The 26,262-nt window shown below is 38.1% G+C and overlaps 1 protein-coding gene across 1 annotated transcript in view; it reads right to left on the minus strand.

Annotated features, from left to right (window-relative positions):
* The window catches only part of WDPCP (WD repeat containing planar cell polarity effector), a gene marked incomplete at its 5' end in the record, with an annotated part of 92,881 nt that overhangs the window by 50,411 nt on the left and 16,208 nt on the right, over nt 1-26,262 (minus strand). The window contains 3 exons of the mRNA XM_009578744.1: nt 16,863-16,986; nt 19,550-19,738; nt 24,550-25,159. Of these exons, the coding sequence (XP_009577039.1) occupies nt 16,863-16,986; nt 19,550-19,738; nt 24,550-25,159 (923 nt within the window). The remainder of the gene's footprint in view (nt 1-16,862; nt 16,987-19,549; nt 19,739-24,549; nt 25,160-26,262) is intronic.

Below are 26,262 nucleotides of genomic sequence, written 5' to 3' on the forward strand. Positions count from 1 at the left end.
CATATGAATGCCAGTATTTATACAGTTCTGTATCTTGAGGGTATCTTGGGAAACAGTGGGCAATGTTGTAGCTCTTCTTCAGGCCAGTGTGAGCACAGGGGAAACATGGGAATCCTCCTTCCCCTTGGCAGGTGAAGGAGTCCCATATGATGTACCACACTGGGATTCGTGTTTCTGGCCAAAGCCTAAGTGGTTTTCTGCCTCCCTCTTGCTACAGCCTTATTGCTCTCTTCTCTTCTACTGCACACTTGGAATGATTCAGCAGATTGCGAGATAGAGCCGGTGAGGACTTCTCCTCAAGGAATAACATTCGTGACAAGAAGGCATAATACGTTAGCTTAAGTAGAAAAGGAAATGCACTCTCCAGGTGAGGTTCCTAAGAGCGGGAGTGGGGAGTCCTTTCCTCCCTAAAGCTAATCTTCCTGCTGTGTCTTCCAAGCACTAATTTGCAGCCCTGCTCACAGAACCTGTTTAAGGGAGGGGAAGAAATGAATTAAGGTTAACCTCTTGATCACTGGGGAACAGGCAGTGCACCACTGTTTTATCATGCACATCTATGTATCTGAAGCTTTTCAACATGCTTTCTATGAAGGATTTTCCATTAAAACACAATGCTGCTTCTGAAGCTATGCTTTAATTAAGACAAATAAGTACATGTTAAAATATGTGTATCTTGAATAGCTATCATGTATATCTTTTTCCGGCACATTTTTCTTTTCAATTATGGATTAAATATACATTCTTAGTACTTAGAGGGGAAATTGGAAACCAAACAGAAACCAGCTATACGACTAGCTAAAAAGAATGTCTGCATCATTATTTTGTTTTTCCAAAGTTACATCTCTACAGACTATTTGAATGACATTTGCTTTAGCCAAGGCAATAATGCCTGCAACCAAAAAATGTAAAGTAACTTTTTTGTTTGATTGACCTGCAGAATGGAACCATGGCCTTAAAGCTGTAATTTCTTTGCTGTTTCACAAAGATTTCAATTTTTTTTCCTTTAATCAACATACACACTTCAGTCTCATTATGGCCCCTATTCATAAAACTGTGAAGTTAACTCATTATTTTCAGATCTGTGCTGAAGGAAAAAAAGGGGGAAAAAAAAAGACTATTCAAGAAATGCTCTTCACAAAACAAAAGAGCTGGAAATAACAGTCACAGATACTTCATAAATTATTATAAATGGAATTGTTTTAAAATAACTTGGAGGTTTCAAACAAGAGTGACAAGTTTGCATTACTTAGGCAAACAGTATTAAATCAGTCAAGAATGTCCTGGTTTTTTTTAAACTAGCTTTGCTAGAAGATACTTGTTATTTTGAGTCTCTTTGGCATGGAAGTAGTGTTGTTTTTATTCTACAGAAACAATTAAAGGGAGTCCTGTACACCATGAGACCGACCTCAAGCTAATAATGTCTCTTTTATAAGCATAGTTTGTCGTGGGAAGACCTCTTGCTATTGCTAGCACACTTCACTTAGAGTTTATCATCTCCCCAAACAAACAAACAAAAAAGCCCCCAAGCAAAACACCCTCCCTTTTGTTCTTGTGCTACAATTACAAGGTACAATATTTGCTTTCTAAAATGGCATCTACAGGGTACTGGTCTTGAAGTGAGTGTCTTCCCTCCCCTCCCTCCACCTTGTTACTTATTGCTTGCTTCACAATAACTCCAGCAATCAAGACTTATATGTCTCTTGAAAAAGAGAGATAAGGAAATCTGCCTGTAAACCATGAAGTTCAGCCACTTGTTTGGTCAAAGGGATAGCCAACAGAAATATGACCTTCAGGTTTAAAACTCTCAAACTGCGATCAACTATATAGGACAGACAGGAAAACATTTCCCTGCAAGCTGTTTAGCACATACAATATTAAATCCAAATTCTCATATAATAAAATAATACTGTTATTATATGCACTTATGCAACCTTTCTACTTAACCTACAAAAATTTAAGAAGATGGCTATTAGTACGTCTGTTGTATGGACAAAGAAACAAAAGGGAAATGTGAGTGATATGACAAGGGTCATGCGGGTCAAAAATGGTCAAGGCACAGAAGAATCCAGACCTGCCTTCCATGGTGGAGTGGCAGACCTGCTGCCTGTTTCTATTCTGAGAATGTGACTTAACTGAAAAGATGCCAGAAAAGCTTTTTTTTTTTAAATAAAATACATAAGAAATTTTTAAAAATATAATTTTATCTATTAACTTCAGAGAGGTTATTGTTGGTTTTCACCAGCATAAATAAAAAGAGAATCAAATGCCCACGGTTTCCTCCTGCTGGATGTTCAGAAATAAGGTGATTTTAAATACTGTAGATCAAAACCATGTGCACGGATTGGGGCCTGGGGAGAAGGGAAAAGAAGTCTCTTCAGTTTTTATGAGAGGTTCTACAAATATATCAAAAGGCAGAATTTTCTCATCTGTATTCCACAACACCTAAATTGAATGCGGTCACTTAAAGATAGAGACACATTTTTCAGGCTGAAAATGGTCAACTTAAAAATATTTGTAATACTTAGCCATAATATTATAACACCTCATAAAAAGTCCAGGAACCAGGGAAAAAAATCATGTGGAGGGAGGAGGAAGGGAAGAGAGAGAGAGCTCATGCAAGCAAGAGAGAAATATAGTGCAGAAAAGATGGAAACATTTCTTTAGGGACTAGTTACAACCAACAAGCCTTCTTAGACATGCCCATTGACCATGTAAGCATATTCCTTGTGCTGGGCTGATAAAGGAGGGCTGCAGCAGTTTTTTTCCTTGTCTTCAATAAGGGTACACAACATTTAGAAAATAATCTGCAGGGGAAGAGCTGTGGCACAAATAATATTTATAAGGCAATCCTTTTTAATGGAAGAAATTTCAGAGTCCTCCTCATCTCACAGTCCAATCAAGGGTGATATGCATTCAAAAAGTGAATATTAAATATGCACTGAACAAACAGAACAGGAAAAAATGAATATTGAAATAATTTACATGTAATCAAACTACACTGAAATTAAGTTTTAATTGTTCAGTATTCTGTGATGCATATGCAGATTTTAAAGTATTCAGAATATCAATCAAGTGTTTACTTACATCAAGCAATTGTATTTAAGCATACAAAACAGATGATGAAAATATGTTCAATCAGCTACAGCTCCCAACATTTACTGCAGGGTTTACATGATCACTTTTAATTCAGTTATTTCATTTAATATTTCAATTTAATAGCTCATTCTTTCAGTCAATTTCTAGGCATCTTGCCCATTTCTTAAACACAATAATAATAATTATTCATAAAAGAAGCTGTTTCCCATAAGTTCTCATATCAGCAATTTTTGGAACAGAAATGGTTTTCATGCTTTTTTTTCCTCAAAAAATGTAGTTATTGTCGGAAATATTTTCCTTTTAAATTAGACAATATTAAAATAAAGAACAACATCTGTAAAATGACCCTGCACCCCATTTCAGTGGAATTCTGAGCCAGAATAATTAGAGATTATCAGGTTAAAGAATGTAAAAAGTGCATGGCTAGGTTGCTAAATGGTTGATTTAAATGGGGACAGATTGGTTTTCAACCAACTGTTGAACATAACACCACTGACTAAGACATTTAGATGTATTTCAGGATACAGCTTCAGAGACCATTTAAAAAACCTTGGTCCAGGGCTTAAGGTCTTATATATTTCACATGAAAAATATTGACGTGTAATGAAGTCAGGTATAGATGGTGTAACTTCAGCGCATCCTTAAAATGACAACCCTGAAATTCTATTGACCTTCAAGGAAATATTTTAAAGTAAAATTTCAGTAAATTCTGAAGACTTAGATTGCACTGTAACCTTTATATATAAAATATAGTATTAGTCGAAGACTTATATCCTGCATTTTATAGCAAATGCCGAAATACTACTTTACTTAGAGTTCCTGGAGAGGCATAAATACATCAAGATCTTACATTTTGTTAAAAAACCCTTTAAACACTTTAAAAAAACACTTTAAACAAAAGTCAACCAAAAACTGATACCATTTTACCCTAATGAGTTCAGTAGAACACCCTATTTTAAATAAGATAGTTGCAGAGAAAATCAGGCCATTGAATGCAGCCCAAAGATCAGGAACTCTCCAAAGAACCTATCTTTTCCTCTCTCCCCAAACTGTAAGTCTGTGTTTCAGAATCTCATGATTTGGTGGACTCAGTCTCAAAACTTTTGAAGCTACTTCATAATCTCTTATTATTTGTTTGGATAACGAACTGTCTGGAAAATAGACTATCCCTGATACTACTGATCTCCTTTGGCAAAAATCAATTAATTGCTGGCTATTAGTTTACTGCAGCTAGACTATTTCAACACCAATGTATGTGCAAAGGCATACCAAAAGTTTCATGTATCACAATCAGAAATTTAAACCATAACTGCTGTTTTTTAAAAGAAAATATTCTGTGAGCAGCAAAGAGTACTGTTGACTGGTTTCCTATGCTTTCTCCTACACAGGCCTCAGCACAGTAACTCCACCTGTTCCCTATGCGCCCTGCCAAAATACGCTCCACACAATATAGTGTCCTTCTCCCAGCAGTGTATACTCAGCTCACTCCCAACAATGGTTTGAGCAAGAGGCAATGCAGACTGCGTTTGGTTTTGAGCAGTGCATATCTCCATTGGCAGAACATATATCTGCTGAACTTTCGCTGTAGCTTTTTGGGATGGAGATAACCTCCTGCATTTTATTTAACCCTAACTGGTTGCCGATTTTCACAAAACTGGCAGGCTTTTGCTTGTTTCTGAGACTTCTACCCTCTGTAAAGTTGGTTGAGATCCATCAATGATTCTCTAAGTTAGTAGGGAACTGACGGAAGAATCAATGGATGCATTGGTAAGTTACGACCTGTGGTATTATTTTGCCAACCTCATGCTATTATGTTACTAGTTTTTTAGATTAAACAGGACACCAAACCTCTGCGGGGGGCGTCCACAACCTTGTTGCCTCGTAAGATACTCTCATACTGACGAAGAGCAAGTGCTGCAGAGCACACCAAAGGCTAATAGAGAAACAGCCACCAGGTCTATATGTATGTGAGTCAAGGGGATAATCTTCTAAATTGTATTTTAGATGCAGAAGCTCTATAGGTTGTCCAGGTATAATCTATACATCCCTTCAGGCCCAAATTTAACAAAGCATTAATGTATGGGTTTATGACCTATAATTTTCTATGGGCCCTAAATATGGGCATGTTAAGTGAAGTGCTGGATTTGGGCCTGAGTGACTTGTTTAAAAAGAAATCCCTTATGGAACCTTTCAAAGGTCATACAAAAATAGGTCTCAAGTAAAAGTGAATAACCATAAGAAAATTTGAAATGGACACAAATATCTCAAGCCACCCAAAATCTCTGTTACTTGAACTATATTGTCAAATTACGTATCTCTGAACTAAAGGAAGTCCACCTATAACTTTATAGATTGTTGGGCGTAGAACCGAATGCCCTTCACATCAAAGGGTACCCTCTGGTATGAAGCAAGAAAACAAACAAACCAACCAAATTAAAAGAATAGGAGGAAAGAGAAAGCTAATAAGGGGAGCCAGACAGTATGACTCCCTGGCCAGAGAAAGCCCTTGAGGGCTGTAACTGGCTGTGAATCTTGAAGACGTTCCCATCCTGAAAAAAAAAAAAAATCTTACCATGTGATTCGAATCTTTTGGGATGATATTCTGCTCTAGGAAACCTAAATGTATTCTTGTGTGAAATAGTTCAGATGACTCTGTGTTAAACATACATACTTCTTCTCAGAACAGACTTTCCATGTTCAAAGAAAAGCTGTCCAGGCATCTTTTGAGTCAGATTTTCAAGTGAACCAAGATAATTTTTGAATGAAGTAGTTTAGTAAGAAGGCATCATTTAAACTTCTAAAATACATATTCAGTAAGAAATAGTCTAGATGTATGAAATATTCTAGAAAAAGTAGTAGTTTTAGCTATAAAATAGCTACATCATTTATTTGTTGACCTTGCTCAATTAACTATAAAATAACACTAGTTTAAAACTATTGAGCTGTCTTATGTCTAAACCAAAGAAATACTAGTTAACAGATCCTGATTCTGTGAACATTTATGTCACGTTTCCCATGTGATGTTGGTCAATGGGGGTTAGCCACTGAAGAGCATGACTGTTGGGAGCAACAGCAACATTTTCCTACTATGTAGCATAATTCTTTCATGTCTATCAAGGGCTCTGAGATTTTCAATAGTAGGTGCTATGAAAGTCTGGGGAACAGCAATTTATTACTGTTATAAATTATTATTATATAAATTGAAACTATGATGGTTTATTTCTTTTTAAACTAGATTCAGTGTTTTCTCTTCTTCTAATGTGTACTTCCGTTGAATTTCCCACACACTGTATTTCCTTTTTCATACTCATTTTCCTTCAAGATAATATATTTTGTTGCCATAGCAATATTTCCCTACCTTGCAATTTTATCATAGTGGCTTTCCTTCAGGTTTCTCTAAGCTGCAACTAACAGCCCCCAGCCAACAGAGCCCCCCCACCCCCAAACCTCTCCGTTCCCCCAACCTCTTACTACTTAGTAACTTCTCAACAGTCTATCTTTATCTTTAAATACAGACACACTCCAACATACTCTTCCAAAGTACTCTGGGCTAAAAACAGATGTTAATTAAAAATGCTGATAAGAGTCAGTGACACCTGTTGTTTCACATTTATTTTACTCAACCCTGTCTGTTAAATCCTAGCCTTTATTGCATTAATTCGCTTCTGCTTTTCTTCTTTTCCAGCTTTATCCCTCTCACTCTGGTGATCATGTAAACTTAACAGTATGTCTTGAAAGCTGGATTTTATTGAGCAAACGTATCAGCACGTCTACACACTAAAGACAGCTCTGTAACAGGGGCCCAGTATCATCGCTATGGTTAAGGATGAGTTGCTGCCTCTATAATAAATCCCTATTGTATATGTGTGATATCTCTGCAATTTCAAACTGCAGCAGATGGAAATTTGGTATTAAAGTTAAGATGAACAGACCCTTTTCCTCCTTGACTTTCCATGAGGCACAGGGCCAATTCTCCCTCATGCCTGACACTGGATAAGATGCGTTTGTTCAGTGCTAAGACTTCTCAGAAAAAACGTATTAGCTCAATATTTTCTAAAGCTGGCTGCCTAAAGATAAATATCTAATTACAAAGTCATGGTGCAGGGCCAAATTTTGAATCACTTGTTGAGTTACAGGTCCATTACAGTATATTTACTTTTTCTATCATCTAGGTTTGTCAATAGCCAATAATATTTCTTTATAGTAAAATAATGCAGTGGTAATGCTCATAAAACTCCCACACATAAGAACTCCATGACAGCAAATACAGCCACAGGAAAGCCAGACAAGAAATCCTCTAGAACTTTGATTGTACGAAGTTTGGCACATTTTTGAGGGAGCAAATGGAAAACTAATGAGTATTTTATGCTTTTTCTGCACAGCATCATGTACAAGAACATAAAACGTAAGAACGACCATTTGCTCAGACCGAAGGTACGTCTAACCTAATACCTTGCCAACAGCTAGGCGCCTAGGAAAGAATATAAGAACAGGGCAAGCATATGGTGATACTTCCCTAAGTACTCTCTTAGTCTCCAACAATTTGTGGTTCAGGGATTTGCTGAGCCAGAGGTGGTTTCTATGTTGGTATTCCTCAGTGAATTTCTCTTCCCTGAACCTTGCCTTTCAACTCATATTCAATTTTATCATCCACAACATCCTGTGGTAAGGAGCTTCATATTTTAATTATATGTTATGTGAAGAATCACTATATTTTGAAACTGCCACGTGTTACCTCCACTTCATGACCCCTAGTTTTTGTATTAGAAGAAGCAGGGAGTAGTCATTTACTATGCTCTTTCTCCCTAATACTCACAATTTAATAGATCTCTATCTCAGTTGCCTCCTCTATAGGTTGAGGAATTCTAGTCTCTTTAGTCATTCCTTTCACTAAAGCTGTTTCATGCCTTTAATCATCCTGGCTGCCCTTCCTAAAGCTTTCTGAGTTCTACTATATCCTTTTACAGATTATGGGACTCCAAAACTACACACAAAATGCAGGTGAACTGAAGTTCACTGTTTTCTTGTCTATTCCTTTTCTAAGAATTCCTGGCATCCAATTTGCTTTTTGTACTTGTGCTGAGCACTGAACTGACTATTTTATAGCTGTAGAGTTATAAGACTAAAATTTCTTCCAGAATAATGGTGGGCTCAGACTCCATCATTTTATACATGAAGTTAGGAGTCACCCCCCACCATGTTCTTCATTTTGAACTTATTTACATTTAACTTTATCTTCAATTTTGACACTATGTCACTGAGTCCTGTGAAGCCCTTTTGCTGTTCTTCACAGCAGGCCCTATCTTTACTAGTCTTAAGAATTTAGTATCATTAGCAAATGCTGGCACCTCAGTATTTGCTCCTTTGCCATGTTACTTATGAGTAAGTAACTTACAGATCTGCTATACTTACAATTTCCATCGGTGACCTCCATTGACAACTGACCATTTACTCTTACTCTATTTCTTACCTTTTAATGAATTACTTATTTATGAAAGGGGAGCTTCCCTCTTATCCTGTGGCAACTTAGGTTCTTTAAGACATTTTGGTGGGAGACCTTCCAAAAAGGTCTTCAATGGTCACACTTTCATCAGTAGCAGATGGATATCCATTACTGACATGATTGCTGACATCAAATAATTTGGAGTTTTGAGACCTGACTTGCCTTTACAGAAATCCTGCTGACCCTCCCCCAGTACAACGTATTTGTCTGTATGTTCACAATTTTTTTTAATATAGTTTCTACTAATTTCACTGGTACAGAGGTTGGACTTACAGGGCTATAGTTCTTCAAGGTCTCTCCAGACTGTGTTTTAAAAACTGACATATTTCTCATGTTCCTGTCCTCAGGTGCTAAGGTCATTCTAAATAAGAGGTTACACACCACAGTGTGTATTTCAGCTATTTTATGCTTGACTACCTTTAGAAATTCTGGATTAATTTTATCTAGTGCTGGTCATATATTACTGTTTATCTATCTATAGTATAACCTGTTTTACTGATACTTCAACACTTATCAGTGTAAACTAAGAAACATCCCCATCCTCTCCTATCCTGGCCAACTGGTCAAAAGCGGATTTTTAGAGAGATCTGCATGCCTATCTGCTTTTTGTGTCTTTCTGTATATCCTTCTTCATATATTTTTGCTAGTCTCTCCTATTACAGAAACTATACCTGAGCATCTAAGATCTTTCTGTTAACTGGCCAGTTATAATGTGATACAGGAGCTAGACATTTACAGTGCAAATCATTCCATTTATCTTCAAACAGCTCACCTTTACATGGCTAATTTAAGCTAATCAGGTAGGCTCCCTTTATAGTTAATTGATAGGCACTGATGTTTGATTCTTCACGCTTATCTTAGACATCTCCCTTCGATGGGATTACTCATCCTTTGGGTGCCCATGTCTTTATACTAACTACAGCGGAAGCCCAGATGAGCATGTAGGACATCTAAATGCTACATTATTAAGTCAGGAGAGGTGAGGTGCACCCCCAAGATACTACATCCAGTTACTGGACAAATGACTATTGCTGACTTTCGTTCTAAATTTTACTTACGGTATCCTTCCCTTAGCAGGCTCTTCAGTTCTGAAGAACCATAAAAGGGAGCTCTGCATTTGAAGATAGGAAGCCTAGGGCTGCCTGACCATTCAATTAGCTCTTCCTGGAGGGTACTGGATGGAAGTGGGAGAAAAGTCAGAAAAACAAAGCTCTTCAGGGAGGAAAACAAACAATTTTTTGCACACAACAAATGGATTACAGACTGCCAAGCCATGTTCTGTTCTGATCTGATGAGCTGAGCTCAAGACAGAATATTGTCATATGGTCCATATACAGAAAAGTGAAGTGGTGGGGCTCAGGAAGACTCTGAAGATGAATGGAGAAAAAGTATCTTGGTAAAGAGATGAGACATTAATCGATCTGGAAAGACTGCAACGAAAAAAAAAATCTTAAATTCAGGTTCTTGGTCAGGACCTCAAGAAGAGATTTTTGAGTGTCACTCCAGAAGGAGATACCATTAGTGACTAGGTAGAGTTGATGGGGTAACTGATGACGTGCAAGGGGAAGTTGAGGTGACTTACTGCAGCTGCTCAAGGGTGGAGATGTGTTGTTAAGAACTTATTCTTGAGTTCTTGTCCATGAATATGGTATATTTGCATTGTTTCTGCACTCAATGTACACCCAAAGCCCCTCAGATTTCAGGGGAATTGCACAGCTAGTACAGCAAGAAAAAGCCACCTTATGAGGGCAGATTATCAGTTACACGACACAACACAACAAAACAATGGTCTCTATGTGGGCTCAGCTTCTAAAAGTAGCAATATCAAAGTCAGATTAACCAGCATGTGGGAATAGCCTTGGCACAAAGAACATTAGTCCAGCGTAGCTATTCTGTGTTCCTTTTTTCTAGTGCAGTCCCATGCGTGGGGACGTAGCAGAGAACTGGAGGACTTACGGCACTCTGGGCCACTAAACAGCCATCTGTTGGTGGCTGTGGAAAATGGCTTTGTACTAGAGTAGCTCTGGGACTGCTCTAGGTGTGTGGGAGGGGCCATTTTTCCCATGCTCCAAGCAATATCTCCCATTAGGTTCAGCACAAAATCTTGCCCAAATCTCTGACAGAGATTTCTTGTGGTTTATCTTCATGGGATTTTATTCTCAAGCAATTATGTCATGTCATTTGTTCCCCCTCCCTCCCCGATATTTTGCTCAATATTTCTTACATTGTAATCACCACGAGAGAATTAAATCCTGGAGCCATTCCTGTGGCATCAAAGCATCCGACTGAAATTGAAAAGTGTTCTGGAGCTGGTTTAAGAAAAAAAATCATTAGCAACATAGGACTGAAGCAAAGACATTCTAATTCTAAACTTTTCCTGAGATATTTAACCTCTTTAACTGCAAAAATAATCTAGTTCCGTTAAATAGGTGCCTTTATTTCTTGTTTCTAAAACAGGTCAAGAAGCATGACCAGGGGAATCTTTTCATGTGCAGTTCCATCACAGCAATTGAAATTCTCATTTATCAGTGCTGTGGTAATATGAAAACCTTTGGTTTTGATCGTTTTCACAAGATGACAAAAAATGACTCTTCAAAGTCCTCTCCAGAAGGTGCTACTTTAGTCAGAATGCTGCTACTGAACTTAGAGATTCATCTCCCATAGAGATGAATTCTGTTCATGTGGCCACAATAGAGAACCTTACTGACATCAGTGGTCATTTTATCTGAAGGCATAATTTAATGCCTAATAGGTTACCTTATGAATATAAAAGACATTCTTAGTCCTGAACCATGTCATCATTAATGTTTATACATATTTTGTGACACACTATGTACCAATATAATTATAGATTCTACTTTTAGGGTGCTCTTAAAAAAGGATCATAAAATCTCTTTGCTCACTCTGTCCCTCAGTTCCATACAGTTGGCAGCAGATGGGATTGGGAACTATTCCTATGGAGCTGAGGCATTTTTTCACCTTTGATTTAGGGTCCTATTTAGAATGGAATACTCTCAGTGAATATCTACTTTGCAGATTGCAGTGTAGTGATACGGGAACCTGCTTACCAAGGGGTAGCGAGTACTGCATAAGTGATGTACCTGCAGGGCGAAAGAGCTTTATTTTAGCTTTTCAAAGGCTGTCTTGGACTTAAGTGATAACTGACTATGTCAAGGCATCATGTCAGGTAGTATAGCAGTACATTTCAGAACTCTTGAATAGTGAAGTGATTCATAAAAATCAGTACTGGCTGGAAGCAGATCTCCCCTGATGCTAATGACCACCTACTTTCTCATCTCCTTTGTGAGTGTTTATTTACAAAGGAGCTCTATCAAGTTCTGTGTGTAAAGTCATACCACTTTATGAACGTTCTGCCCAACACGTAGCTAAATTCTTCTCTGCATTTAACCAGTAGCATCTTACACTGAACACTGGGAAGAGTACACAACACTTCTGAGAAGATTTGCGAAGGAACAAAAACAGTAACAGTAAAAACATGGTGGAGGTTTTCATTTTTGGATTCAGACAAAGGATAATCTTTCATGAATCCATCCAAAATTCTACCAGTGAATGTGATCAGAGCTGCACTTAGCTCTTGAAAGAAGCAAATGCACTATCTTGTTATTTACAACAGAGCTTTGCTTCGTAGGGAAACATATTTGTACTATGGGAAAAAAACCCAATTACATTCTCTTAATGGAATTATCAGATGGAAAAGTCCAAATAGTTTTGAATCCTATTATTTTTCCATGTTTAAAAAAAAGCAAAAAGATACTTAAACTGCGCATTCACAAACATAAGAACTGAATTACAAAGGAGGAAAGGGCACAGCAGAAACACAGAGATGTGGTTCCATTCTAATTCTACAACTCCTGAGCTGCATTTCAGACTTCACTTACCAGCCCAGCCTTTACCTCCAGCTCATTCTACTTTCTCACTGTCTCTCTGAGAAAGACAGAAAAACTTGAACAAAACAGAGCAGGCGTGTGTTTGTGCCTCTGTGTGTGTGTCAAACAAACAAGATAATTTCATGCATTAGAAAATATGACAAGTACAATTTACGAATGTTTGATCAGAGTGAAGCAAAGCCATGAGTCAGTGATGCCACAGTTAACGAGTGAAAAACTATTCCGTCCCGTTCCATGTTCTGTACACGGCTAGATGAGGCTCTTATACAGAGGCAGGAGGTTGTGCAGCCACCCCCCCATTACACAAATACACTTAGTAGGCAGTGCTCAACAAAAGGTTGGGGGCAAGAGGGTTACAGCTCCCCAAGGCTTCCTAATAAATCCACCTCTGCTCAACATTTTACATAATGATATAATGCATTGTATTATTATAAGCAGTGACATCATAATAAAATACCGGAGTGCTACTCAAGTGGCAAGGAACACCTAAGATACATTTCTATACTTGTAATTCAGTTCCTGTATTTTTTAATTATAGATAAGAATTTAAAGTGAAAATAATTATTCATTCCATAAATACTGTTGTAATGGATCCCTGGCATATAATTAAGAGGCCTTTAATTTTAGTTTTGTATACTGAACGCCTGTTTTTGGAGGTATTCCATATTCTATATTCAGGGCTTATACCTGCAAATCTCTAAGCTTCTGTTTTCATGGAAGCTGAAGATGCTGCATGGTTTGCAAATTTAAGAACTTAGCTTTTATAACGATGGATACAAATAACATGGCTGCGTCAAACATGTTGCAAAGCATTTTATTTCCTTCTAATTGCGATCCATTTCAATTGTGCTGTCAGTGTTCCTTGGCCCACCCCAGGTTGCAGCACCATTTTCTAACCCATACTTGCAATACAGCCAGTAATGACGGAGCATCCTCTTTCTAAAGTGCCCGATACCTAAAAGAGGGAACCTACCATCACAGCGTTCAGCGTTTTCTAGAAACTGATCTCTTTGATGGTAGAAAAATAGTTAGCCTATAATCTCACTGATAATGCGAAAATGGATGTCTCCAGTTATTTGCAACTGGATATACAACCTCTCAGCCTACAGTAAAGATTAAAATCATTGGCACATGATTATTACTAGGTGAGGATAGCCTTTCTGAAAAGATAACTGTATTTCTCAATTCTAGTAAATGCAGACACTCACATCTTAAAAAGTACAACAATAACTGGCACCTTTTTGGCAGACTCAGCAGGCAGGTCAAAGATTGTCTCAGCATGTAGAACGAATTAATATTTCTCTCCCAAGAGTAGGTCCTTCTAGAAAAAGCTTAAGGCAGATTGGTGGGGCATTCAAAGGAAAGCTGGAGAGGGGGATGAAAACTTTTGTTTACATGAACATTTTTCAGATTTAGATCTAGAAACATTTAAGTGTTTTAATGTTTTAATCTTGCATGAAAGACTCCGCCCTTCCCTGTCCATCTCTTATGTGTCTGGTCTCCTCTATAGCCCACCACACACATCTTAAGCTGTCTTCCCCCATTTCGCTCTGTACTCCCACTCTGCCCTTTTGCAGGACTCTGCATGTCCCTATCCCTGCCTTTAGTCCTTCGTCCCCAATTCCTTGTCTTCTACTCATGCTCCTTACCCCACTTTCCTCATTCTTCCTACCCCACTTCTGAGTTTCTCCCTGTGTGCTTTAGCCCCTTATCCTATAGATTTAATTTCTGTGCATCTGCTGCTTGCTTCCTCTGAAGCCCAAAGGAATTGCGGAAGGCCCTACTCTATTCCAAGACACATTTTTTTGAATATCAGCCATGCTTATAGTGCACATAATTTAGGAAGCACTACGTTTCTTCCACTTGCTGCAACACAGAACAAAGTGATCACTTTGCTTTTGTCTCCTCATGCTCACAAGAGAGTAACAAATGTCCCCTAGTGCTGCATCAAGTTGGCATTGACAGTTTACAGTGCATCTGCATTCGAGTCTTCTTGTTTGGTCATGCAGACACATCGGCGGTAACACAAATTCACTCCGAAGAGATTAATTAACTATTTGTAACTAGCCTGCAAGTATTTAGTGCTAAATGAGTAAGGGTAAAAAAGTGAATAAATCAAATAACAAAGGTTGAGACAGAGAGCATATACGTGACTTCAGATGTAGTCTTCCTGACACACAGATACAGTTGCTGTCTCTGACAAACAGGTAGTGAGAGGACTACTCCATTTTCAGCGTCCTCATGGGCATAACACGGTGACCTGAAAAGGCAAGAACATAATTCTCTCCTCACTTTTCTTCTTGTTCTGAACCTACAGTTGTAAATGCAAGCTGGCAGAAGTGGCTTGCCTTGCTGGCTCCTCACAGACATAATAGCAGCGGCTGCAACTTTCACATGCCTGAAAAAATAAGCGAGCATTGTGCCTCCCTATGATTTTCCTAGACATTGCATCGCACCTAGATGTCATTCTCTCACCCAGAACCATGTTTTACCATTCCTCCAACAAATCTGTAGTACTCTCTGCTTAGCCTACATTCAAATCATTCTAGTCACTTAAGAAAACATCTAAAAGGAAATAAACACCAATTAAGGCACAGCCACTTTAATACAATAAAGATCAACTCTGGACATCATTTCCTTGCTTTCTATCAGATAAATCTCCCATTTTTGAACATTTCATTTTGTACTTAGATTATGTCTTCTCAGATAAGCTTTAAGCATTACCATCTGTTCTGCAGCAATCACATGATCCTATCACTTTGATTCAGTTGAATACAAATCCCTTTGACAATAGGGAAACAGCAAAATAACGCACATTTGTTCCAAAAACTGCCACAACAGTAGATTGTTCAAGGGCTGCTTTATAGTAGAGGTAAAAGACACGGGGAGACTCTCCTACACACCTCCTGTCTGTGCCCCACGCTGTCCAGGCAGCATTCTGACACTGAAGCTTCTTGTTTGCTAGGGGGATTGAGTCAGTGTTTCAGCTGTGTTCAGCAGCCCAAGGGCTGAAAGCTTAGCCAGGGCCCCATGCCTCTGCATGCCTGCTAGCATTTGGAAGCAAATCCTGAGTCAGAGGGAATACACCTTTCTCTTGCAGATGTAAGAGCACTATAGTTACACCTCTCAGCAATCTCTGAGGCATTCTTTCCGCATCCGTCCTCTGCAGGCAACTGGCCCACAGCCACTACAGCTGGCCTTTGCAGCAATAGATCTTCCCTGCTGGTTTCTAGGAGAAAGGCAAAAGCAGAGTTTGTACCCACTATTGTGGCCACATCTATTAAGAAAACTCCAATGAAAGGCTGGTGCATATTATGCAGATATTTGGAGCATTCTTCTACTTAGAATAATTTCCCCTTTGGAATGGACCTGTTTAGCAGAAAAACAGATTCAAAATGCAGAAGACAGTATAAAATATTTCTCTTTAAGATTTGAAAAAAGCACAAACTGTACTATCAAAGTAACTTGCAGTTCCTAGCTTTGCATATGCAGACAATGTATATAATCTGGATGAATCACTGAAAAAGGGTGCCTTGCAAGTCTTCTCAACGTGTCCATCCACACTCCTCAATAAGGTGTTACAAACATTGTATCATTCAGAAGGTCATTTCTCCTTATTTTCACCCACTGGATAATTCTCAGAGGCAATGTTTCAGCTGTATTTGTGGTTGAACACATGAACAGGTTAAACTGCTGTATATTGATATTTATAACTGATTGAAATTTAGCCTGTTAATTTATTATGAAGGAAGAATATAGCAATAAACCAATGTACTATAAATTCTAGCTGAATTTGGTATCATGACTCTTCTAATGTCATATAATTTACAGACAAATGCCACATTTCATTTTCTCCTCTTATTTTAATGGCACCGAAAATTCACTGAAAATTACTGGAATATGAATTTCTGTACGAGAACTCTGAGGATGAGAATAAGAAAATGCTCAGATTTCAATGGTGCAAAGACAAAAATGTCTTGGACCATGCACTGTTCATTTGCATTTTAGCATCTATTTAAACTCGGTGTTTTCTCCAAGTTTGTAAGCTGTTTCAATAGTTAATATGCAAGCAGTTGGTGAATATAAATCTCTCAGAAGCATGCCATCTTTTTTCTATCGAGCAAAAAGGCAAAGGGTGATTCATTTTAAGTGTATTGATGATAGAAGAGCTCTGAATAGCATTTTATCTGCAATACTGTACTTGAAAGGAACGAAGTGCAAGTTAAACAAACAGTAACAATGAATGCATTTTTTTCAGGGGTGGTCCTTTTGGAAAATGTTAACCACATTAAAGTAGGTAGTTATTGAAATATGCAATTAATTTTAAGTTGATAGAAGTTGAAACTGTCATTCACCTGAGCAGGTGGTGGAAGAACCTTCTTGCATATCTGCTGATTGGGTCCCTGTACTCCAGCACGGTTGTATCCAAGAGGGGTCTTGTTGGAGCATAAAACGTTCCAAGGCTTGCCTCAAGCTGTGCTATGGAGTTCAAACACAGCAGCAATGAAACAAGGGAAACTGTTTCAATTACAACAGGTTGCTCATGTTTGCAGTCAGTCAAATTCCTCAAAACACTGATGAAATGTGATGTTGTTGTAGGAGAGATAAAATTAAAATATGACAGATTGTACAAACACAAATGTGCATATAAACTTTCACTTTGAGGCAGAGTTGACAATGACTTTGAGCAACAAAAGCTGTCAAAAGGATGAAGAAGTCTATAACACATCAAGTTCTCACCAGCAGCGTACAATTAAAAGTGATTCATAAGAGTAAAACAGTTTGAACAAGTTTGTCCAGATCAACTCTCAATTAGCTCAAATTGTCTTTGTCCTCTTAGGCAAACAACAAGGAAGTTCAGTTTTTCAGGGATTATTGTGTTAGGTCAGCGGGTGACAGAACCCTTCTTGTGATGGCCTTGAGGTCTAAGGAACCTCCTTCAGCCAACAGTTCTTTAAAAACTTTAAATAAAAGGGTCCAGAAACCCTAAGGGTTTGACTCTCCTACAGCGTGATGTGGTGGGAAACAGGATAACCTCCCTTGTAATCAATAAAATAAAGCCATTTTGTTACAGAAGTTCTCTCCGCTTTAAATACTTTCTGACTGCTATACTCCACAGCTGGAGCTCTTAGGCATTTTGCTACATGTTTTTAATACAAAATTATAAATAATACAAGAAAATACACAGTATACTTTTGTGTCCCACATGCTTAGCTGAAGGAAATTTAATGATCAATAATATTTATATTATGTGACTTCTGCTTGAGAGTTAACACGTAGTACAAGTCCTTATAGGCAGAACAGGGAGAATTTGCTATATATTTGCTATGTAGGTTCTCCTTTCAGAGTGAATGTGCAAACTGCTACTGCTAATCAGAATTTTGTGTGGGCTTTAAAAGCAAAATATAACCTATTGTCTCATTAGGCAGACAAAATCTCATTGATTTGCTGTTATTAACGTTTGTTTGAACTAGCCACTTCTGTCTTTAGTGATAATGGTTCTTTATTTCCAAGCATAGTTACATTTTGTTTTATTAGGCTTGATAGCATTAAATGTGCTACTAGTACTGTGTTAGGAACACAGGCAAACTGTTAGTAAATTAGGTTTTGCATTATCTTAAATCTAGACAGTAAGATAAGTTGAACTTTAAAGGTATTTTCTTTCAAAGCAGCAGTCAATTTAGATTAAAATTGAATACAGCAGTACCTTTGCAAAAACAAGCCATACTCTCTTGCCATTGCTGTTTTCTTGACAGCATGTTTTGTACTTCTGAAATATTTCAATGTACATGGAATATGCGTAACTACTAGCACAGTTATAGATTCATTACATAGCCCAGCTTGATGTTGAAGGCAGAATAAAGATCTCAAAGATAACTGCCCCATCGCTATAAATAAAAGGCCCCACTGGGTTTTGCTAATAAAAAAGAAAACAAATTACCATGCCAAATTTGTTAGATTCATATAGAATAACTCCTGGACAGAATGAAATTCCGTCTGCTGTAAACAGTGTTAGGGAGCTGCATGAGGGGAAACCACAGACATCTATTTATAATGTGCATATTTTTACAAGAGTTTGAAAACCATCCCTTTTCATGGGTCCTTTTAAAAGCGTGTTTTATTTAGAATTGATATGCTATGTTTGCAGTGCAGGGATTTTTTTAATCAGATCCCCCAAAATGGGATAGCTGATGGCTTGGCAGCAATGTAGGACACCTTGGAGTTTTTCTATCATCAAACACACCAGAATCCTAAGTATTCTTTCTTGCCACAAAAGACGCCTGGTCCCCAGCTGTCTGCCTGCTAGACTGGAGGATAACACCTTCACTAAATCAAGGCACTTCACATCTTAAAGTCTATTGAGTTTCAAGATAGACAGCAAATCAAGAGGAAGGCATCACACCAGGCTTCAGCAGAGACGAGGCTGAACCTAAAATTCATCATTTCTTGTGAGGGAACCCAGCTACTACTGCAGGGGGCCAGAAGATTACAGTGCGGACAAATGCTATAATCCTAAAGGAGGCAGCAGAGGATAGTATATTCAAAGCCTTTGGATCTTGTAATGAAAGAATGACCCTTCAAAAGCACCTTAAAAACCATACTAAAATCTCTTGTCCCCGTTGCAGGAAAACATCCCTCCTTAAGTTGGTGCTGTCTCAGTATGAATACATAACAAACAGTTGAATCTTATCTTAACTAGCATTAGTCCTTAACATAAGCTAAATTTATGTAATGTAATAAAGTTACAGCACATATAAGATAGTGCTATATATAAAAGTCATGCCTACACCATATATATATATTAAAATATGTATTATTTTAGTATCACTATTGATACAAATGAACTAAAATGCAATCAACACATTGATCCACATTTTATTGAAATTACTTGTCTACATGTGACATTTGATTACGGAGTACCACAATCTGGCTGACTGCCTGGATTCTCACTATTGTCTTCTTTATAGAGTCAATAAATATATTGTCATATGAATTACAAAGACACCAGAAAAATACATTAAAAATACCATCAGTCCCTTACCTTCTCTGTCTGGTGTAAGCTTTTGTTTAAGAAGGTGATTGACAATGGCACTCAAGCATATGTAACACTGACGACCCATCGTGTTCCAGTTCATGGTGTTCAGGACATTAATTGCCTCGTGTATCTCATCGTAACGAATGTACTGGTGGATGATTTCCACAAGGCCCAGCTGTCCTCTTGTGATCACACCTTTTACAGGAAATATTAAAACCAAAGATAGTGTTACGAGCATGTAAACCACTAGCTGACTACTTTTCAGCACAGTTAAAAATAATTGCTGTTGGTTAAAATTAGGAAGTTTAAGTTAATGAGTTTCACTATTAAATTTTTATGTGAGATAGCCCCTTGTCATCTTGGTATATTTAGACTGAGGGTCCTTTGGACAGCAGAGAAAAACCATCAGTGAACTTCACACACAGGGGGGTGAGTGAATGCGGCCAATATCTATTAGTGACAACACCATGTAATGAAGCTTGTTTTAAACATGGTAGAAAAAGCTTATTCCCAGTTTATTATTCTTGTATTGGAGGTAATAAATTCATGTTCCTAGCACCTCCTTCCTGTAGGCTGAGGGTCCTTTGGACAGCAGAGAAAAACCATCAGTGAACTTCACACACAGGGGGGTGAGTGAATGCGGCCAATATCTATTAGTGACAACACCATGTAATGAAGCTTGTTTTAAACATGGTAGAAAAAGCTTATTCCCAGTTTATTATTCTTGTATTGGAGGTAATAAATTCATGTTCCTAGCACCTCCTTCCTGTAGGGAAATTTGTCTCACAGAAACGCACCTATGTATACAAGGTTATAGCAGCTCGAACTTCAAAGCAGCAGTTACTCAATTACTCTCTGTATTGCAATTGCTCTAGAACTTACTTCTAGCTTGGCAAAATTCTCCAAGTGAAGCATTTCTTCTGTGAGTGGATATCATGAAAGATATCAACATTTAGGGACCTTTGAATTGCAGTTGCACATGAAATCAAGAACATGCTTGCCGTAAGGGAAAAAAACAAGCAACACATTGCTTACTCCATGAGAACATGATTTATCTACAGCACTCTATCTCTGAAAAGTAGAAATTAAAATACTTTTTTCAAGAATTTTCTTGACTTGTAGGTCTCAGCTTCTGAACAGAAAAGGTGATTGAAAAGCTGCAGAGAGTAATGTTATTTATTGTCTCTGACTACCCATATGATCATGTGACATAGGCCACACATGGCATTTTAGCAATTCTTGATTGCTTTGGGTCACTGTGCTAGAGTATTCTTTACCACTACGGCTCCAGATATTAGAAAGAGACCAGAATAAATTTACTGTTCCCCTCTCTTTAAACAAAAACATAATGTGTTTTTTTATTTTCTTAGTTTATATTCTGATGTTGTTTGTCAAAACTAATTTTAAGGAAAAAATTCTGATGAGAAAGGGAAGAAGCTGAATTTCAATACTGATATTAAAGCCATAGGATGGCTGGGGGAAAAAAAAATCTGCTAACAGAGAAAAGCAGACCTGATATATAGAAAACATACCTCACAAAATTTTCATAAATGTAGTTGTGAATATTGTTTGTGAGGTAAAATAAGAACTGAGGAAAAAAAAGTAGAGGAAAACATCTGACTATAGCTCGAGGACAAGTAACATGCTGAGAACTTGCATATACAGATCTGACGCTTTGGGAAAAAGAGCTTACATATTTATTTTTTGTAACAGAAATACTTTAGTTTTGTAGTGTCATTAAAGAAAAGACATGGCTGTCTATTGTATTTCACTTTACATTTGCATGTATTAAAGCCTATGGACATTATACTGTGTAATATCCATGTTTAACCTGTGTATGTGTGATAATATCTAATTGTTATGGTAGACTTTATTCTTCCTAAATGTTTAGTGTTTTTAAAATATTACATAAGCTGGGCAATCTTCACATTAATCACTAAGTGAAGAAGAAAATACTTATTTGCATGCTGATTAAATATAATACTATATTTAAAATGTCTTTCGAGGCCAGCAATGCTGAACCACTGGCACCAGTACCAAGTTTGGCATTATCTAAGATCTGGGTTGACATCAACGACAAGAAGCCGCAATGCTTTTGAAAATGAGTTTGGCATTAGACACCAAAAATATTTGCCATTAATGTTTGAGGGTAAATTTAATATGAATCTTTTCCTGAAATAAATCTGGCTAGACAGCACAATGGAGAATTCACAGAACTTGTCCAAAATCATAATACGTCAGCTGGAAGTTAAAAACATATTTGCCTATTCTCATTGACATAGTTTCTTAACTGACTTCTATGGGAAACAACTCCAAGCCATGAGTTAATTACGGATTTTACTTCAGTCCTGAATGCCTGTCTGGGTTTTGCTGTCATGGACCCCTAAATTTTCGGCATAATTTATATTTGTATTATTTCTTAAATAGCAGAGACCTAAAAACTGCTGAGGTTGGGAAGAGGGGCTGACTAATCAACGCAGAATCACCTTGGTAGTGTGGCAAACTGAGAAGAGGGGTAAAGCTGAAAGCCAGGATGCAATAGAGAACAGCATATTTTTGCACAGTGGACTACAAAGAGGAAGAGAGGGAGGGAGGGATGGAGAGAGCTTTGCCTTCTTCCTAGAAGAGATTTTACAGTAATTATACGGAATGAATTTTAAAATGTGATAACTTTCAGCTGTAGAGGTCAACATCTTCCCCTTTGGATGCTTGACTTCTCCTGGGTGGTGCGCTTCCAGGCAACCTGCTTGGGAAAAAGAGGTGACAGCCAACTCGCTGCCTAATTGATTTAGGAACGGTGCCCAGGGAGACAGTCCAATTAAGTTTACAAGCTGGCAATTAGCAGGAAAGGCCTCTAAATCCCTGCACTGAGAGCCTGTTTGCCTTCGTAAGAACATAAATGTGCTAAAGATAGCAAGGGGAAAGCTGTGCTTTCTGGAAAGCTGTTGTGAGAAAACCCCACAAGGGAGAACTGAAGAAAAGCAAGGTAGATGTGGGTAGAGTGCCTTCTGCTTGACAGGTAAGAGGTAATTTAGAGGTTTTTTTTTTAATGGCCAACATGCACAAAAACATCAAATAGCTGTTATAATTAGTGTTCTGCAACTATTAAACCTGTCATTGAACATAATGCAGCTGAATTATCTCAAAATAAATGATAACTTGTAAACAGTTTTTTAATAGTATTTTTGGATAACAGTAATAATCTGGATCAGCTCTTTTAAAACTATATAACTATAAGCCAATCCAACATTTTTGTTGCTAACATCCTATTATATTAATTTACCTTTTTGCACTGGCGTACTTTGTTAAGTTTTTTAAATTCAGTCTTTCAAATGTTTAGGTCTGCAGTACTTTTAGGATTCTTCCCCACAAAAGCACATGCATGTCTCAATCAGTAAAGAAAGAAAGTAGATTTTCAAACCTTACTGTCACCTAGTTTTTTTAAAAAAAGGCTTCTTCCTAATCTCAATAGCTTTATACAAAAGAAAAGGCAATCCTGTTTCCTTGGACAGACAATGGGCAAAATGCTGAAATTTTCCAGGATGAGTATATTCGACATGGCTGTCTGCCCTGCTGAAACACTGGCTTGGTAGTCAGAAGATTTAAGCATGATTGTTTTTTTAGCTCTCACAGTGGGTTTGCACCACTGTAACTTGCCTGACTTGAATTGAATGAATACAGTTCTCACTGATGAGCAACTGCAGGGGTTTTATTCTTAGTTCAGCCACTGTCTTGTTGTGTAACTCTTGGAAAGCCTTTTAGCTTTCCTTTACCGCTTCTTGTTATTCTGTTTGTAAAATGAAGATAGTTATGGTTTTACTGTCTTAAAGTCTCCTTACACCTAAAATGAGAAGTGCTATATAAATTCTAAAATTAGTATTATTACTACTTCTTTTATTCACAACTCCTGGCAAATTAATTGAGAGACCAAACTTCTCTGAAGGTTATGAAAACCTTCCTTCTTGTGTGAAAAGTCTTCAGGGAAAGAAATGGTGTAACTTCATGTACTGAAGTCAGGAGGAACAGAGTACTGGGACAAATATACATTATAATGGAAAGGACAGTTGCATCATACACACACACAAAATTTTAGGAAAGAAAATAGCATTATTATCCTATTATTAAAAATAGCTTATTTTAGCTTGTTAGGGGTATTACTACATTGTCCTGGTTCCATCTGGGACAGAGTTAACTTTCTTCCCAGTAGCTTGGGGGGTGTGCTGTGTTTTGGGTTTGGTATGAAAGGAGCGTTGATGGCCCATTGATGCTTTGGCTGTTGCTGGGTGATGCTCGCACGGGGTGGGGGGGAGGGAGCACAGCCGGGGTGGTGGACCCAGCTGGCCAATGGGGTATTCGATACCATGTGACATCATGCCCAGTATAAAAACCAGGTGGTGGGGGGGCTCACCCCTGTTCGTGACACGCGGTCGGTGGTCGGTGAACAGTTGCACTGTGCATCGCCTGCTTTGTATATTCTGTTATTGTTGTTGTTCTCATTGCTACTATTACTGTTCTATTTTGTTTTATTTCAATTATTAAACTGTTTTTATCTCAACCCGGGAGTTTTCCTACTTGTGCCCTCCCGATTCTCTCCCCCATCCCACCGGAGGGGGTGGGGTGAGCGAGCGGCTGCGTGGGGTTAAACCACGACATACATGAATGAACTAATGAATAAATTTCCTAAAATTATGTACTACAGAATAAAAGAATTTTCAAGATCAGAAATTGTTATGCTTTATTAGAGTAATAGGTAACACAGTGGGACTCTGATCCAGCAACAGATCAGGGTCCTATTCTGTCAGACCCCACATGAAAAGATACTAAGTAATTGTGAAACATAATGAACTCCTTGGTTCACATCTTCAGATATCATTGGACAACGTGCTTTTAAGGCTATGGTCCCATATATCTAAAATGAGGGTGTTGCTTTCAAACTACAAAAGACTTGTGAGGTACAGATGTTTCCTTGACAGCTCAAGGTTCAACAGATGTGCTCGGTAACTTACCAAGTTTAAACTGAAGTACTCCTAAGGGTCCTTTGTCGAATCTAACCAACAAAAGATCATGAACATCTGTGCCGTCAGTGCTGGCAGATGCAACTTGAGGAGCAGCCCACTGGATCTGGATGAGGCTGCTAGGCACGTCAAAGTGTTTACTGAATTGCAGAGTTGCCTCAGGTGAATAGTCTTGTGCCAAGAGCTGAATTTTAATTGGGGACAGTGCCGTGTCAAAAAGTTGCAATTCCCCTTGAGAGCTTCCAGCCATCAATATGGCTCCAGAAGGGTGGTAGGTTATTAAAGCAGGCAACAGTTCTGCTTGGGCTAACAGAGTCACTTGGTTGTAGGCTTCATACAGAATTATTGATGAATCTTCACAACCCAGGACTAGTTTGTCTTCTGTAACATCTCTGCAACAGCTGATGGCCTTGGATCGTAGTGGTATTCTGGTGACTGCTGCACACTGAATTTTGTTCCTAACACACTTGTAGATGCAGCTATCAGCCATGGGCTCTTTGTCTGCGGAGATAGAGTGCTCTACCGTGTAAACCTGGTAAGGCTGATTAGTGCTGAAGCTAGCATCGAGTGGATCCCATTCTGTACGGACGTAACTCAGAACCTGATAAATATCCAAAAAGTTTTGGTAGTCATTTGTAACAATTTATTCTTACTTTGAGGATTTAAAAAATAGACTGCTGCAAATAGGCTTTCTCATGGGTCAGTAAGCTAAAACAAATACGCATTTTAGAAATGGGGTTGTAAAATCTACTGTTTTAACTTTTAAAAGGTTAATTCCTTTTGATTAAAAAACCCTGCAATACCGTTTGAACCATATTTGTTTGTCCAGAGTATATAATAGGCTAGCAGAATAGAAGATAAAAGAGGGGATGGTCCTAACAATGTTGGTAAGAGGAGAAATGAGCAGCTGACTGATATAAAAGAATAACTGATTATTCACAAGTGGGGTTGGGGAGAAATCCCAAAATTTCTGGAAAAATTTATAATAGGTTACTCTGAGCATCACACGTAGAGGATTTTTGATCATTTGCTCTGGGCCATGGTAACAGAAAATATTACACTATAGTGGTAGAAACAATGGCATGTTTAAACAATGTACACTATACATTGCCAAATGAGTAGGTGGTAGAAGTTCTTTGGTGCCATACAGCTTTAGATGCAGAATAAATGAATTTGTGATAGCAGAAAAGGGGGACCATTTAGGGGTACCTGAAGGTTGAATAGACTGGAAGAACACAAAGGCCGAATATGATACAAAACCAGCAGCTGGCAAAGAGCAAGAATTTGTAGTGTGGAAACATGGGAAGAACCATAAAGTGATGGAGGCAACAGTGGAGACCAATGAAGATTCATGTCCTAAATATATGGGTTTGAGCGAGAGGTGTTGTACAGGACTCGAGCAGGGAAACTGTGGGAGAAATACCAGTTGTAAATAAGTTACAAATTAGCTTATGAAAAGCTATTTCTCTGAAAGAGAAAGAAAACCAATGTCTCTAGAAGAATAAGAGTAGTGGAAGTCAGTCGAAACTTGCTGGTGTTTGTTCATGCAGAAATAAAGAGTGAAAGGAAAATGTCAAACTGAGCCAAACCCCACCCTCAGGTATACCCATAGCATTCTTCACACTATAAACTAAAGCTGCTGACCTGCCACTAATTTTGGAAGCCCCTTCTTTTGAGTCCAGGTGGTATGCAAGTACCATTTAC

The sequence above is a fragment of the Fulmarus glacialis genome, unplaced genomic scaffold, assembly GCF_000690835.1.
Source record: "Fulmarus glacialis isolate BGI_N327 unplaced genomic scaffold, ASM69083v1 scaffold8055, whole genome shotgun sequence".
NCBI classification, from domain to species: domain Eukaryota; kingdom Metazoa; phylum Chordata; class Aves; order Procellariiformes; family Procellariidae; genus Fulmarus; species Fulmarus glacialis.